At 40.4% G+C, this 18,319-nt stretch overlaps 1 protein-coding gene across 1 annotated transcript; it reads left to right on the top strand.

The window, feature by feature from the left end:
- Positions 1-378: 378 nt before the first annotated feature.
- LOC132126971 (protein AMBP-like) lies at positions 379-4,288 on the top strand. The gene is made up of 5 exons (XM_059538594.1): positions 379-386; positions 456-564; positions 1,770-1,848; positions 1,884-2,230; positions 4,184-4,288. Exons 1-5 carry the CDS (start codon positions 379-381, stop codon positions 4,286-4,288), a joined length of 648 nt encoding a protein of 215 aa, XP_059394577.1.
- Positions 4,289-18,319: the final 14,031 nt, after the last annotated feature.

Here is an 18,319-nt window from a genome sequence, read left to right as displayed (position 1 = left end):
GTCTTTGCTGACGCAAATAAACTTTTTATCTGTTCATATTGTGTATGTTATTTGGCATGAGAAATGAAAGTTAATGTGCAATTAAGTGTACAGTATACATCTTCTCTCACAGATTGTGTTAACTGGGAAAAATATAAACTTATTATTGTGAGTTTGTGACTGAAAGATCTAATTCTGAGGGTATGGTATTTGTTGAAAATATTATTGGGATATTTCACAGAATCATGCTAATATTAATGTTGTATTTGTCAGAATTTCAGCCAAAGCAAACAAGAACACAAGGCACAGATAGTTTGGAGTCATCCGGCAGATAAGCAGACCTTTGTTCTAATGGTTTGGCTGGACTGGTTTTGGGGGGGTGTCACCCACATGAACAGCATGTCGATGTCTCGTGGACGGAGAGACAGTCATGGTTCTGCACAACGTTGTTTGGATCACAGATAGTCAGAATGAAGCGTGTTGTTGTTGTGGTGTTTCTTGCTGCCGCTCCTGGGTCCGTTGCATGCTGGGCCGCTGCCTGATGAGCCCGTCCTCCAGATGCAGGAGAACTTTGATGTGAACAGGGTAAGTTATGCCTTTGTGGTTTGTGGATAGAGCAGACCCAGACTAGTTGTCACACTTAATTACACTTGTACAATATTTCTATATACTCCGTCTCTATATAGACACAATCATTTAAAAAATGCATTTGAATGCAAAAAAAAAATTATAATCCTACACATTATTTCTGCTGTTATTGCCCAGGGAAAAAAGAAACATAATTAATTTTATACCTTACTGATCTTTTGTGACAACATGCCCCAGTGGTCAAACTAAATGGGGGATGTTGTCACAATGGCCACCTGTGTAAATACATAAATTTTAATTAAAGCATTTTACAAGCTATTTATTTGCATTTTGTCAATATGTTATATTGCAATAAAAATAAACTATAGTTAAACTTTTTATGAAAGAATGTAGAAATACAATACATACAACAACATGTAACAAGTCGAGAAATAGCATGAAATAGGTGTTTAAACTTTTATAGGTTATTTAATTACATTTTATATTGTTATAAAAATATTTTATGTGAAAGCAGACTGTATATTAATATTAAATAATTTTAATAATATAAATTAAGTCAATAATAAATACTTAAATCAATTCCTGAAATAGCAAGAAATAGGTGAAGAAAAATCTCTATTTAAAAGGGTTTAATAGGCTTTTTATAGATTTTTTTAAATCGTTATATTTTTAGTGTTTCTTTTATTGTAATTAATCTCAAATGTTTTATGAGAAAATAGAAAATAACAAAAAATTACATACAATATATACAATGTACAATAAACAAATAAACATGAAACAAAATTCATGAAAATAAAATATTAAAAAGTATTAATTATATAATAATAATAACTTTATAACAATTTTAACTACTGTAATTATAGCATTATGCAAAATATTCAACTGATATAGAGAGAGAGAGAGAGAGAGAGTTGGTCCCTAAAATAATTAAATGAAATAAAAATGTTAATGTTAGTTTGTAGGTCTTCCCTATGATTTGTACACATTTCAATAACTTTTTTTTTTGGTCTAAAACAAGTGTTAAGGTGATATTTGCATAAAAAAATAAGTATACAAAAATAATTATGCAGTGCATTACTACTATGAATATTATTATAATCTGGCCAGTGATGTGATCCTGATGTGAACACGTCAACATCCACTGAATTCTGAACCTCTCATTGACCTTATTTCTCCTAATCTGACCTCGTCTCCTCGGGAAGTTCATGGGCAAATGGTATGATATCGTGGTTGCGTCCACTTCCCCGTGGATGAAGCGTCACGAGGCAGACGCAGCCATCGGCCCAGACCCTCAGCATGACCCGGATCAGCCGCAGGTACAGCACACAGCTACACCACAACACCCTCAAAACAGACCCGAGTGACACGCATCGTGTGCTTCTTCTGCAGACACGGCAGCTGCAAGTCCATCAGTGGAGAATATCAGCTGAGCAAAACCCCTGGAAGATTTCATTGCCACAGCACCAGTGAGTTCAGCAGAGCGACCCTGTGTCATTTGACTGCTGCCTGCTCATGTGTCTTTGCTCATGTACGGTGGAATGCTGATGTGGACGTCTACGTGCCTCACACAATCTACGATGAGTACGCTCTGGTGGTGATGTACAAACATAAACCAGGCGGTGAAAAAAACACATCTGTCAAACTTCTTCTTGGACAACAATTAGTACTGGTCTTTCATGATCTCAAATCAAAATACTACTGCATATTGTCTCTGGGGGTTTTCAAATGTAAAAATATTGCACTCTTCAAAATAAAAGTGCTTCACGATGCCATAGAAGAACGTTTTTTTCTAAATGGCTCCATAAAGAACCTTTAACATCTGAAGAAAGAAATGGTTCTTTAACGAACCTTTGGCTAAATGGTTCTTCACTGTGAAAGCACCTTCATTTTATATTTATAAAATAAATATAAATATATGGTATTTATTGATTCCATGTAATCTGGATTACGTAATCAAAAAAGTACTTATGATTAGACACCCATCATCATCATCATCACCATCACCATCAACATCAACACCAGTAGAAACACAGGACAGTTTATGGGAACTTTTTGATACTCGCATCCATCAAACCAAGATGATACACAATGCTACAGCTGATGCCACAGTGGAAGTGAAAAAATACATCAACGATGCGTATTTGCCCAGAACTCATGATCCACTAACTTACTGGAAAGAGAGAGCAGTAATCTTTCCTCATTTGTATGTCCTTGCATAAAAATATCTTTGTATGCCAGCAACAAGTGTCCCTTGTGAGAGGATTTTTTTCAAAGGCTGGAGAAATTATCTGTAAAAAAAGAAGTAGGCTAAGTCCTTCCACAGCAGATAAATTAATATTTTTGAATAAAAATCTCTAAAAAAGTGAGACATTGTGGATTGATTTCTTTTATTAATATTCATTTTTCATGACCAAAATAACATTATGCACAGTGAGGAGCCTATAGGTTACAAGCTTCACATATTAGAACATTATAATAATAAAAAAACAACACATTTTTTTAATGGCTCGTCAAGGTTGTTTCAGATCAACACCTGCAAGTGACCACTAGGTGTCACCGTTGAGACGGGTGTCGGATTGATTCGAAGCCTCGAAACAATATGGCACATTTGGTTCAACTGTTTCATTGGTTCACGAGGCCTCGATTTTGCCATCACTAGGCAAGGCAAGGCAAGGCAAGGCAAGGCAAGGCAAGGGACATGAATTAACCTCAACATTAAACAAGGACTCCGTAACACAGACTCAGACAGACCGGGTATAAATACACAGAAGGATAATGAGGGAACAGGAGACAGGTGGGGAACAATCAATTACTCAACAAGGAGGAAGGTGACCAAATAAGGGAACAGGAAGTGATAAGGTGACAGACACCGTGAGAAAGGGGGACATCTAGTGGAAACCCAGGGAACACAACCCAGACACTGTGACATAATATTATCATCAAAACTGTAAGCGAATTGTGACGCTTGTGAGGTTTTGTTATGGATTTGCAGGAGATGAGGAGTTTCTCACAGTCAACTGAGGATACTGTGAATGAAAATGGAGGAGCGTTAACAGAAAAGTGCAACATGGATCTTTTTTTAAATGGGCATTAACTTCAGCATTAACACAATAAATAAAGACATGTCTAATGAACTGGCTGTGCACTTCATTTTTAATACATTTTAAGATAGCATATTATTTTTAATTTTATTATCTTAATATTATTCTTAATTTTATTTCATTTAAATATTTTTAAAAATATATATATTTTTGGTTTTCTTTAAAACATTTAATTCAGTAAAATTTATTTTATTTTTCTTTAGCTCTTTTTAAGAATAAAAATCTGTAAAAATTCAAAAATATTTTATTTTTTTCCAGTGAACAAAATTACTATATTTTATTTTGCTTTCTTTAAAAATACATTTCAGTCAAAATAAAACATTTTATTTTCTTTCCAGTGAATATATTTTATTGTATTTTGTTTAATGTTTTAATTGTTTTGTTTTGTTTTACATTTCATTCACTTTAATTTAATTTTGCAGTAAAAAAATGATATAAATTTTATTTTCATGTTATTTTATTTTAATATTATTAAGTTTTTTCTGGAATGTCGGTTTTTTATTTTCACTGGACAGTTTCTTCCAGTTGCCAGGAGAGGTCAGTGTTATCTACTGAAGGAGATCTTACCAGCTCTAGTCTCTGAAAATGCCTGCTCATCTGATTTCACTGCTGATCTGTGACCAGTTTTATCGCTCCTCTTATAATACTAAAGCAATACGTTCAGGCTCATGAAGCTGATCCTGCATACAGGCAGAAAAAAGTCCATTCTGAGCAAAGTGCCCATCAGCCCGACCAGGCTTCCTGCCCGCTGTTTCTCAGAACTCACGGCTGGTGAAGTTGCTGGGAGAATGCTGGGAATATCCGGAGAGGAAAAAGGAACTGACGGCTTCCAGTGAGCTTCCGGCCAGAGCCACATCACCTGCTCACACCAGCGCTCTCATGCAAACACTCTGGACACTTATTGCCTGCCCACAATGTCTGAATGTTATTGCATTAGCTAGGCTACTAAATATCAAACCAATTAAGTCAAATGTTACTCAAGTTTTTCTCAGAAATTATTGCACAGTTTTTGCTCTTACATTTAGTCGTTTTTAGTGGATGTATTAATTCAGTTCCTTCAAGTTTGGTTACACTAACGTTTGACAACTACAAAAGTGTCTGTAGTATTAATAAAATGAAACCGCACAATACGTGTACTCAAACACACACAAACATCCGCAAACACGTGCTGACACAGCAAACACAAGCCCACAAAACTACATCACGCTTTTCAGTTTCACACAAGTACACAAACAATGCAAAATCTCAACTTCCTCAGACATCACGCTCATTTGTTACACACATATTCACTCAAGAAACACCGTGAGAAAATGCATGTGAGCGGTTAGACCTAGAATATCATCACTACCGGTTTATTTCAAACCCGCGTCCATCTGCTTCAGAGAAAAATTATTAGTGATTTATTTTAAGACAGTTGCTCATACTTGTAGGGAAGTTTTGCACTTTTTGTAAAATAGACGTGAAAAACAGCTCAAATCCTGCAGCTTGTTGTGAAGAGATGTGCTGTTACTTCTATCACCCAGGGGCTGCTTGCATAACGACTAGTCTTAAAAAGGTAATCATTTAATTAGTTTTCTACAAGATTGTCATAACTTAGTCAGCAACAAAAAGTTAGACTGGCCCATTTTAAATCAGAAAAGTAAGACTGATTACTCTGATAACCAACTGTTAGTTAGTAAAACTAGTTCTTAAAGGGATAGTTCACCCAAAAATGAAAATTATGTCATTAATAACTCACCCTCATGTTGTTCCAAACCAATAAGACCTCCGTTTATCTTGGGAACACAGTTTAAGATATTTTAGATTTAGTCCGAGAGCTCTCAGTCCCTCCATTGAAGCTGTGTGTACGGTCTACTGTCCACGTCCAGAAAGGTAAGAAAAACATCAAAGTAGTTCATGTGACATCAGAGGGTCAGTTAGAATATTTTGAAGCATCGAAAATACATTTTGGTCCAAAAATAGCAAAAACTACGACTTTATTCAGCATTGTCTTCTCTTCTGTGTCAGTTGTAAGACAGTTCAAAACAAAGCAGTTTGTGATATCCGGTTCGCGAACGAATCATTCGATGTAACCGGATCTTTTTGAACCAGTTCACCAAATCGAACTGAATCGTTTTAAACGGTTCTCGTCTCCAATACGCATTAATCCACAAATGACTTAAGCTGTTAACCTTTTTAATGTGGCTGACACTCCCTCTGAGTTCAAACAAACCAATATCCCGGAGTAATTCATTTACTCGAACAGTACACTGACTGAACTGCTGTAAAGAGAGAACTGAAGATGAACACCGAGCCGAGCCAGATAACGAACAAAAGATTGACTCGTTCACGAGTCAAGAACCGTTTCTGTCAGACGTGTCCGAATCGAGAACCGAGGAGCTGATGATACTGCGCATGTGTGATTCAGCGTGAAGCAGACTGACACACAGAGCGTCTGAACTGAACTGATTCTTTTGGTGATTGATTCTGATCTGATTCTGTGCTAATGTTATGAGCGCGGGTAAACCGAAGGCTTGAATCAAGGGCAATCATCGCCCATGACGTCATTACGTCGAACGCAAAAGAACCGGTGAACCATTTTCTTCAACCGGTTTATTGAATCAAACTGTCCGAAAGAAGTACTGGTGATCCGAAAACCGATGAGGTTCTTGCCAAAATAAAGTATGTGGTAAACATAACTTGACAATAATTTTATGTTTTGTTCAGCAACATCAATTACACGTATCTATACCAAAAACACACAATTAGAACCATTTATGTTCATTTTTGAAAACTTGTTTTTAATAAGTAGCTAACTAGATTAAATCAATAAACCGTGGTTTACAGTGAATTTATAACAGCTAAGGGGCGTTGTTAGGCAAGACGCAAGGCGGAGAAATTCACTGTAAACCACAGCTTCACAGGGCTTATTGCTTTAATAAAACGGTTAATTGATATACGTAGTAAGGTTTAACAGAATAAAACAGAGCAAATTCAGAAGTAAACAGAGGTCTATGTTTATAGAGTAATTACAACAGCTTTGAACGTGGCTCAACCAATCAGAATCAAGGACCGGAAAGATCCGCTTCATAAAAGAACATTCGGGTTGTGCAAAATGTAAAATGATGGACAAGTTATGTTTACCAAATTGAAAATTCACAATATAAAACTACTCAAATCCTCATCCAACGTAAAATGTGTTCTGAGCAATATTAGCCGTTAAGAGTGTGTACTTTAAATTACCATTGGAAATAGTACATTTTCCAGATACTTTTGGGTTACTAATTTCTCATAATTCTAATTTTAATTACTCTTTAGGACAGATAGTATGCGAATTGGGATGCAGCATCTGTTTTATCATAGTGGTTATGTTTATGCAACTGGCCCATTAACACCTTAGCAGCTGTATAGCAACACCCTGGAAACCACCCAGAACAACTTAAAGGAGCTCTGTGTAATTTTGGACTGTACAAAAACATAAAAATACCATAATATATTTATTAAACATGCTAAGTTCATATAATAGTTTCTCCAAAAATTATTGTTATTGTACGTTGAAAATGTGCGGTCCTTGTCGCAACATCTGTTTTTGTTTAGATCTGTGTGACTCCACCCACTGCCAATGTACCCAAAAGGATTTCAACACCCTGAGTTTCCAGATGGTGAAAAACACAGCGTACTGCAGCCATGGAAGCCAGCAAACAAACTGGGTCAAAGATCGCAGATTCTACCTTACCTAACCTAAAAAAGCCTCGGCATCCATCTAAGAAGCTCAGTGACAAAACAAACATTAAAATGGGGATAACTCAACCCATCGACTACTTGTCAATGGCCCCCGTTCCTTTTTCGTGTCCTCAATCTGGCAACTTGCATGAGCATTGAGCCTGAAGAGAAGTGGGCGGGAGAAACAACTCTGTCCAATATTTTGAATTTGGACTGAAGTACCCATTTTAACTACTAGTTTTACTATTACTAGGCCTATAACAACTGCACACAGCAGCATCCTAAATACCATTCAGAACACTTTAGCAGCTGAATAGCAGTGCACTTGAAACCACAGGGAACAACTCAGCATCATGCTGGAGAGTTTTACAAAGGCAATCACCTCTCACATTTTCCTCAGAAAATGTATAAATCTATTTTATATTGTATGTGTCATTGGTAAAATGCTCTAGCACAGCTGAAAGGTGTTATACATAATTGAGTCTTACTATATACATGTTGAGTCATGAACTCAGATGAGTCTAGCAGCTGTAGAGCTCCTGCAAACCTTTGGTCTGCATGATTCCCACAGTGCACTGGCTAAATGAAGGATACATAAGGAATCTTGTGTGTGTGTGTGTGTGTGTATGTTTGTGTGTGTGTGTGTGTGTGTGTGTGTGTGTGTGTATGTGTGTGTGTGTGTGTGTGTGTGTGTGTGTGTGTGTGTGTTTGTGTGTGTGTGTGTGTGTGTGTGTGAGAGAGAGCGTGTGACTGGGGCTGGTTAGTGGTGCGTCGTTGCTGTGGGAAGACTGCTGGTGTATAAATATAAAAAGTGTCTATGTGTGTACATGTGTCATGTCTGTTGGCAACTCAGGAAAACAGTTTCAGACCACTGAACAGGATCAAAGTGAGTCAGCTTAGACACAAGGCTTCACTTCTCCTTCCAGCCACACATGGTCACACAGATATACATTTTCACACACACATTCAATCACACCCAGACTTTCCCACAGAGGTCTACGTCGAATGCACAACTATGAACTGCAAAACACACACACACACACACACACACACATCCTTAAAGGTATAGTTCGCATGAAAACAAAAAGTCTTTCATCATTCACTCTATCTCATGTCGTGGTAAACCTGTGTGACTTTCTTTCTTCTGTGGAACACAAAAGATGATTTTTTGAAGAATGTTTTTTGTCCCTCCAATACGAGTCGGTAGGATCCTATGGAGCCCCAAAAATGCCACGATCATTGCCACGAATGAAAACTTAACAATTAATGAATTTATGGAATCGCTTTATAATGCAAGTATATGATATTTGTAATAAAAAGAGTTAGAATTATCTAAATGTATTTGCATTTTGCATAATTTTGTAATGCATTTGTAAGAATAGTAATTCAGATGCTATATCTACATTTACATTACATTTACATTTAGTCATTGTGGCGGGGGGGCGTGGTTTAGCGAAGTCTGCAGCGGGAGAGAGAATCAGGAGACGAGCGCTAAGTGAGTGGTTTGGGCAAAAATTATCATCACCTGTTTCTTGTTCCAGTAATTGGCGTGGAGAGAGTATAAAAAGCCAGGAGAGACGGAAGCAAGCGAGAGAGAGACGGACTGCTGACGGGAACTGGAAACCGAAATCGGAACGAGTAAACCGGAAGTGTTGTGCGAATGCGTCTGTGTTGATGTCAGAGTAAAAGTCACCATTTGGTGTTTATAAAGTTTGTTACTTTTTGAGGTATTTGCGTTATTAATAAACCTGTCAGCAGTCCAGCTTTGTCCTCTTCCTTCCCTCCCACGAACTTTGCTACACTGGTGCCGAAACCCTGGAGGAAGAAGGACCGTCGCCGCCGCCATGCAAAGTCCGGCCGCCACGCCGCTTGAGGATATCATTGCCTCCCTCGCGGTCCTTCACTGCGAACAACACCAGGCCCTGCTGGACCTGGACCAATTCTCCAATCCACTCCCTGCCACTGGGGCGGCCGGTAGGTCTGGGCTGGCCTGTTGGCATTGCGGGGACCCGGAGCATTTTGTGGACAGGTGTCCAGTGATGGAGGTGGGGACGATGATCCGGGTCCCGGACGTCCCACAGGTCATCCCCGGTCAGGCTGGCGAGTACCAAATACCAGTGAGTATCAAGGAGGGTACATATCTGGCCTTGGTGGATTCAGGATGTAACCAAACCTCAATCCATCAAAGCCTGATTCAACCGGGGGCATTGGATACAAGCCGCGTGGTTAAGGTGCGGTGCGTACACGGGGATGTGGTGGAACCGAACGAAATCGGGAGACTGATTCTCTTGGAGCGTGATGACTTTCCTCTGGAGCAGTCTCAGGATGAGACATTAAAGCATGCATTTCAACAGGTCCGCTCCATCGATGGCCAGCCTCTCCAACCTGCCCTCCCGCTCACCTATCCGTATTTTGCCATTTTAAAAGACCAGTTGTATCAAGTGACCCAAGACGCTCAGACAAAAGTGAATACAACCCAATTGTTAATTCCGAAGAGCCGCAGGGAAATGCTAAAAGTGTTGCGGATGCCCTGTTTCGTCTTATCTCCCGGGTGGGGGTTCCAAAAGAAATCCTCACCGATCAGGGCACGGCATTTATGTCACGTACCCACCGGCCGCCCCAAAAGCGCCTTTGCGCCCTCTTCCCTTAATGCAGGTCCCCTTCGAGAGAATTGGTATGGACCTCATCGGGCCATTAGAGCGATCGGCACGAGAACATCGCTTTGCATTAGTCATAGTTGATTATGCAACACGATATCCTGAAGAGGTGGCCCTCCGCAACATTTCCGCTAAAAGTGTTGCGGATGCCCTGTTTCGTCTTATCTCCCGGGTGGGGGTTCCAAAAGAAATCCTCACCGATCAGGGCACGGCGTTTATGTCACGTACGCTACGCGAACTGTACGGATTGTTGGGCATTAAATCGATTCGAACTAGCGTCTATCACCCACAAACCGACGGCCTGGTCGAACGATTTAATCGCACACTTAAATCCATGATCCGTAAGTTCGTTCAAGAAGACGCCAAAAATTGGGAAAGGTGGCTAGAGCCCTTGTTATTCGCTGTGCGAGAGGTCCCACAAGCCTCCACGGGGTTTTCCCCCTTCGAGCTTCTCTATGGACACCAGCCCCGGGGGGTGCTCGACGTACTGAGGGAAACTTGGGAGGAGGGACCATCTCAGGGCAAAAACGAAATTCAGTATGTGCTGGACTTGAGAACAAAACTCCACACATTGGGGCGGCTATCCATGGAGAATTTGTTACAAGCCCTGGGCCGCCAGAGCCAGCTGTATAACAGGGGAACTAGGTTACGCAAATTTGCACCGGGTGAGAAAGTACTTGTATTACTCCCAACGTCGAGCTCTAAATTAATGGCTAAGTGGCAGGGACCGTTTGAGGTCGCACAAAAAGTCGGAGATCTCGATTATGAGGTAATACGGACCGATAGGAACGGGACCAGTCAGATCTACCACCTCAACCTCCTTAAAAAATGGAATGAGGCAGAATCAGTGATGTTGGCAACGGGGATTGGGGGGAGGATGATCTCGGACCAGAGGCGAATATCAAAACACAATCCCTCGCCCAAAGTTTGCCGACGTCTTCTCGCCCCTACCGGGCCGTACTAACCTGATTCAGTACCATATCGAGACCGAGCCGGTTGTGGTAGTTCGCAGCCGGCCGTATCGCTTACCTGAGCACAAGAAAAAAGTAGTTCAGGCTGAATTAGGCGCTATGCTTGACATGTGGGGTAATAAAAGAATCCAACAGTAACTGGGCGAGCCCGATAGTTTTAGTTCCGAAAACGGACGGCTCAGTCCGGTTCTGTGTGGATTATCGCAAGGTGAATGCTGTGTCGAAATTCGACGCGTATCCAATGCCGCGGGTTGACGAGTTGCTTGATCGGCTAGGCACAGCTCGTTTTTATTCGACATTGGACTTAACAAAGGGCTATTGGCAGATCCCCTTGTCTCCATTATCCAGAGAAAAGACGGCTTTCACAACGCAGTTTGGATTACACCAATTTGTTACCCTGAGGTCGCTGAGGGGAGCGGGGCTCACGGCCAACCCAAAGAAGTGTGCGATTGGGCGTGTGGAAGTAAGGTATCTGGGCTTCCACTTGGGGCATGGACAGGTGCGTCCCCAAATTGATAAGACAGCCGCTATTGCGACCTGCCCATGTCCCAAGACCAAAAAGGAGGTAAGGCAGTTCTTGGGGCTGGCAGGATATTATAGACGGTTTATTCCTAATTATTGGACCTCACCAGCCCTTTGACTGACCTTACTAAAAAGGAGGTGCCAGATACGGTCCAGTGGACGGAGCCGTGTCAGCAGGCCTTTACCCAGGTCAAGGCTGCTCTGTGTGGCGGGCCGTTGTTACACTCTCCTGATTTTTCTCTCCCTTTACGCGTCGGACAGGGGGCTGGGGGCAGTCCTGTCCCAGGAGATAGAGGGGGAGGAACGGCCGGTGCTGTACATTAGCCGGAAGCTCTGGAAGAGAGAGGCTAAGTACAGCACCATAGAGAAAGAGTGCCTTGCCATCAGATGGGCCGTCCTCACCCTCCGCTATTATCTCCTGGGACGGGAGTTCACCCTCAGTTCGGACCACGCTCCACTGCAGTGGCTCCACCGCATGAAGGATACCGACGCGCGGATAACTCGTTGGTATCTAGCTCTTCAGCCTTTTAAGTTCAAGGTGGTCCACAGGCCGGGTGTTCAGATGGCGGTGGCCGACTTCCGCTCCAGAAAAGGGGGGGGGGGGGGGGCTGGGTTGTTGCTGCAGGCCGGATGGCTCCCCGGCCTGAGTCGGGCGGTGGGGGTATGTGGCAGGGGGGCGTGGTTTAGCGAAGTCTGCAGCGGGAGAGAGAATCAGGAGACGAGCGGTAAGTGAGTGGTTTGGGCAAAAATTATCATCACCTGTTTCTTGTTCCAGTAATTGGCGTGGAGAGAGTATAAAACGCCAGGAGAGACGGAAGCAAGCGAGAGAGAGACAGACTGCTGACGGGAACTGGAAACCGAGACCGGAACGAGTAAACCAGAAGTGTTGTGCGAACGCGTCTGTGTTGATGTCAGAGTAAATCAAAATCAACAAAAGAGCAATGATATGCAAGTGCTATAACAAGTCTCAGTTAGCTTAACGCAGTACACATTGCAAGTTTTTGGCACAATAAAAGCGATGTTCACTTGAAGAACGCAAGCTACTAGAGGGCACATAAGTCTGAAATAATGCATTTAGGTAAACAGGTGCAGAGCCAGTGGTGATTTTGTAGGCAAACATTAATGCCTTGAATTTTATGTGAATTTTATTCTAGCTGGTTATTGGTAGCCAGTGCAAATTGATAAAGAGAGGTGTAACATGCATTCTTTTTGGCTCATTAAAAAAATGTATCTTTATGCCATGTTCTGGATTAACTGTAAAGGTTTGATAGAGCTGCAGTGTCCAGCCTGGACAGAACAAGAGCTTGAACAAGGAATTGTGCAGCATGTTCCGAAAGAAAGGGCTTGATCTTCTTAATGTTGAATAAAGCAAATCTGCAGGACCGGACAGTTTTAGCAACGTGGTCTGAGAAAGTCAGCTAATCATCAATCATAACTCCAAGGTTTCTGGCTGTTTTTGAAGGAGTTATGGTTGATGTGCCTAATTGGATTGTGAAAAAAAAGTGATGGGTTTTTTGAAACCACAAGCAGTTCTGTTTAAGCCAGGTTGAGTTTAAGGTGATGGTCCTTCATTCAGCAAGAAGTGTCTATTAGACAAGCTGAGATGTGAGCAGCTATTGTTGGATCATCAGGGTGAAATGAGAGGTAGAGTTGAGTGTCATCAGCATAGCAGTGATATGAAAAGCCATGTTTCTGAATGACAGAACCTAGTGATGCCATGTAGACAGAGAAGAGAAGTGGTCCAAGAACTGAGCCCTGAGGCACCCCAGTAGTGAGATGTTACAACTTGGACACCTCACCTCTCCAAGGTACCTTGAAGGACCTATCTGAGAGGTAAGACTCAAACAACTGAAGTGTGGATCCTGAGATGTCCTTTGCTAATAGGATCAAAAGCAGTGGACAGATAAAGCAAGCTAAGTATTGAAAATTTGAAATCTGCTCTTGCCAGTCTTAGGGCTTCAACAGCTGAGAGCAAGGCAGCCTTGGTTGAATGTCCACTTCTGAAGAACGGTCAAAGAAGTTGTTCTATGTGAGAAAGAGACACAGCTCGTGTAAGTGTTTTGCAATTAAAGAAAGAAGGGAAAGAGAGGAAGGAGATTTTACGTGCATGTGCTTGTGTGTGTATGTTCATGTGCATGCTTGTAAGGATAAGGTGAATATTAAGTTAAGTTATGATGATTTTTTCTTATTTACCTTCAAACAACAATGATTGTAATATTTTGATATGAAAACTGTTATGATGGTTTGGTTATACTTGTAATCCACGATGGTACAATGTTGCCTGAGAGCAACAGCCGGATATGTAATGTTACTTTTTTATTAAATATGAGATATGCAATACATTAAAAACTATATAAAACTGTCTGTTCAAGTGTTTGGTTAAAGAAATTGTTGTTAAAAAAAATTCTGCATATAAATGTCAAATGTTTAAATTTGTTGTGGTACAATGTTGCCTTGAGGCAACAAACTTAATAATAATAATAATAATGATAATAATAATGAAAATGTTTATTAATTTTGTTATAGTGTACTATTTTAAGCAGGAAGAACATCATAAATAATTTTACCTCGTTGACATCATATTGCATATCCTAGAGTGTTAAAACAAGTACAAGCAGTAAACCATGCTGATGTATTAGTAAATTGCAGGAATAAACCTTGTGGCCAAGTTATAAATATTTTTACTATGTCATATCTGGGGCTCCATAATATCCAGTGTTGTTTTGGACATTTATTGTATAGACAAAACAAAATATTCAAAATATCTTCTTTTTGTTCCACAGAAGAACTAAGACATTCGGGTTTGGAATGAAATGAGGTTGAGGTTTTTTGGATGGACTATTCCTTTGTCTCCTTCCAGTTCCCATATCTTGTAATTGCATGGAAAAAAGTGTTCAGAATTTCTTGTGTTCCACAGAAGAAACAAAGTCATGTGGGTTTGGAACAACATGAGGGTGATTAAAGACGAAAGAATTTCATTTTAGAGTGAGTTAATTCTTTAAGCCAGTTTCACTATATCAGAACACACATCACCACAATCACCACTGGCTCCACTTATGCACATTTGTCAGCTGGGTTGTGTACATTATAAAGCCCTTAGCAGGTTAGAATTAACTCTGTTAAACACTTCCCTCACATATGATCAAATCTGTGCCCTCTTTCCTGCCTTCATTTGTAGATTTGACCTTCCTTTCATTTGTGACAGCTTCTTTTATTAAACATTAAGTATTTTTCCTATGTTTATATAGCCTATATCAGGTTGATCTGTAGTTGACCTAAAAGAGAAAACCGATGATAGATGCAGACATTTTACTCTAATGCCCTTTATGACAATGCATACTTTTGTTATGAATTGCATCTTGAAATGTTTTGTAACATAATAACGTGTGAAGTTAGGAGCATCTGTGTTCACATACTTGTGTAGAGTATATTTCAAGACTTAAAGGATAGTTCTGCCAAAAATGAAAAATGTCAACATTCATTCACCCTCAAGTCATGCAATAACCCATATGACATTAATACATATTTGAAACACAAATGAAGCTATTTTTTATGAAATCTGAAAGCATTCTGTCCCTACATTGAAAGTCTATTCAGTCAAAACTTTGACTTTGTGTGAACCATTCTTTTTATTTGATCTTATTTATAATATGTCGAGACAAACAATTGGCTTCTTTAGAGTAGAAGATAAAGCTATATAAATTTAGGCTTTCACTATGTCTATAGGACGGAAAGAAATCTTAAAGACTCTTGTTTCTAACAAGGTAAAGGTGAAACAAAAAAGGTCCTAGGACATATACTGGGGTACACCTATCACCATTCATTAATAATGCATACTTTTAATAACAACCAAAGTAAAGCATGAACCTTAAATAAGTAAAACAGCCCGTGTAAAGGCTGTTTTTGCTCCTCTCTGTCCCCATTCAGTCTACCCTTGTTGATCCCAACCCCCACTCCTCTCTCCCACCCAGACATCTCTCTCCCTCTCTCTCGCTCTGTCTTGGGCTGTATGGGGCAGCAGAGAGAAGGGGAGATGACAATGGAGAGAAAAGAGGGTTGCAGTTTGGGGGTCTTCTGAATAGTCCCATTCAGCCTGCCCAGTCAAACAGAAACGCATCTCCTCACTCACTTACAACCCATAGTTTCACTGCAAACAACCAGGGCTTTATTCCCCACAATCACTCAACAGCGCACACACTCACACTTGTGTAGCCCAAAAGGAGTGATGCATGGCCAGACATACATACATACACGCACTCACACACAATCAATAGGAGGAGCACTGAGGTGACATACATAACGTGTACTTAGCTACAATGTGGAGCAGGAGTGGAATTGGTGAGCGAGAACTAAAGTGCTCTCCTGCACTTTAGTGATGTGTCGACAAGTACACAGTCACATGGAATGATCAAAGAATCAATAGCAGACATGAGAGTGTTGACGTGGTGGTCGAGTGGTTTGTGGTGAGCTGTTATTTTCAAATGCCAAAACTAAAATCTAGAATAGTTGTCAGCAACAAAAGAAAAAGATAGAATTGCACTAATGGCTGCAAGTTGCTTGAAGTCAGCATGAAATGGAAACTCACCCACTGTATTAAAAAAATCTAAATGCATGTTATCAATCTTTTTGTGAATGCTTCATCCATGTATGTTTCTTATTTATTTGTTTGTTTGTTTGTTTGTTTTGAACGTGTCATTTCTGATTAAAGTATCTGGATCTTCCAGTGAAACTCTCTAATGTTGGACTTCTCCAATTATTTAGTCCACTTCAGCCCTTTCTTACAATCAATTACAAGCTTGCATTCAGAGTTGCCTCCATCCAATTAACAACCAACCAGTGGATTGAACCATGTCCCTGCTTTACACTTTAGCTCCTCCGAAAATCTGTTTCGCTTGGATGTGTCACAAAATGCAAGAAAAGATCTGTCTCTACTTACATAGCTACTTTAAGGATACACTTTAGCATGTTTTCTGAAATCAGAAGTTGATGCAGCATATATTTTGCATTTCGGTTCATTCATAATGGATTCTTTCTACAATGTGGTAGGTTTTTTCCTCATTTATTCATTCGCCAGGTGAAAGAATCACATGATAAGGGGTATTATTCATGTTACAGCTTGTCAAGACAGACAAACTGCTACTTTACATTATAAAATAAGAGCTATTCAAATTGAGGCTGTCACTTTATCTGTAGGATAAACACTTTTGTTGTAAAACAAAAAAAGGTCCTAGGCCTATATCTGTGGTACATCTATAACCTTCCATTTATAATGCACATTAGCCTATGGGTAGTGGATTTTTCCTCATTTTATCATTTGCCAGGTGAAAGTTGCAATTTGTGTTGCTTGGAAAAGAAAAACCACAGCTCTGAAGAGTTAACCCTCAGTGAAATCTGATTTCTGAAATCTAAAGTTTCCTAACAAAGACAAACCAGACTTAGAAGTCACATCAGAGCGTCCAGCTGGGTAAGGTCAGTGCCCTCTGGTTACAGAGACCTGAACATGTGTAGAGAGGAGAAAGTCTGACCCCACTGCTTGCACCCGGCTCCTTAACCTCAGCTCTGTGTGTGTGTGTGTGTGTGTGTGTGCCTTGAAGCCTGTTGCACGAATGCATCGCTGACCAGACATGCCCTGCTAAACACACACTCACACACCCACACCCTCCCTCTTTATGGTCTGTTCAGGAATGAGGCAAACAGCAGCAAATGAGACGCACAATAACAGAACAAAAGGTGCAGGCAGCAGGAGGGTACAGCGATGTGACAGGACGAGGGCTGTATGTACGTATGTGTGTGCACGCGAGTGTTAATGCGCGTATGCTCCATATGGGCACTCCTTCGCGCAAAAAGGCAGATGTCACATGGGTGGCCCCGCCCTGCAGGCCATTGGGTCACGCTGCTTGGGGACATGTCTAAATAGCTGAGCAGGAGCGAGGAGGACGGGGCCTCTCCCCAGCTGCCTGCTCTATATACACATAACCATATTCATGCACTCTCTCCCAGGCACCAAAGCGCCTGTGTTCCCCTCCTGCTTTGTTACTGCTCTTTTTTTTACGTGTTTGTTTACTTCACACTGATTTCTGCCCAAAAGTCCATGCTTACTGTGCACACAGTTCTCTCTTTCATGCATGGTATGGACATCACATTACATTTTTGGGCAGCTTATTTGAAATTTGTGGTAGTTTGTTTATTGTCATTCCAGTTACATAAAAGTACAGTAAAACAATACAGTAAAACAGCTAAATGTTGTTATAGTACACTACTAAAAATACAATTTCCAAGAGGGGGGGTTTGCAGGAATGCCACAGAAGAACCATTTTCAGTTCCCCAAAGAAACTTTCAGTGAACAGATCTTAGAAGAAGCATGTTTTTCTTTGTGTGAAGGACATTTTAATAATCTAAAGGACTTTTATTCCACTATAAAAAATCTTTTGATCAATGGAAAGACTTCATGGATGTTAAAGGTTCTTCATGGAAATGTAGATGCCATTGATGGAACTACAGTGCCAAATTAATTTTTAAGACTGTATAAAGCGAAATGTAGTTTGACCAGAGCGGCTTTGCAAATTCTGCAAATCACTATATAAATGATAAAAACGTTAAACAAACACATTCTAAAAAAATAGATGAACATGAATTTTTCAGGTTTTTTTGGAATTATTTACAGCATACAGTCCCAAATTTGTTCTTGTTGGTACATCATAATGTTTGGCCACTTCATTGTTTTATTTAGTGAACTGATGTTTCTCACTGTTGCAAGTCATTTGTTTTGTTATGCCAGTTTGATCGGAAGATGATAAAG

This window comes from Carassius carassius, chromosome 45 (assembly GCF_963082965.1).
Source record: "Carassius carassius chromosome 45, fCarCar2.1, whole genome shotgun sequence".
NCBI classification, from domain to species: domain Eukaryota; kingdom Metazoa; phylum Chordata; class Actinopteri; order Cypriniformes; family Cyprinidae; genus Carassius; species Carassius carassius.
This window is presented reverse-complemented; position numbering and strand designations above follow the sequence as displayed.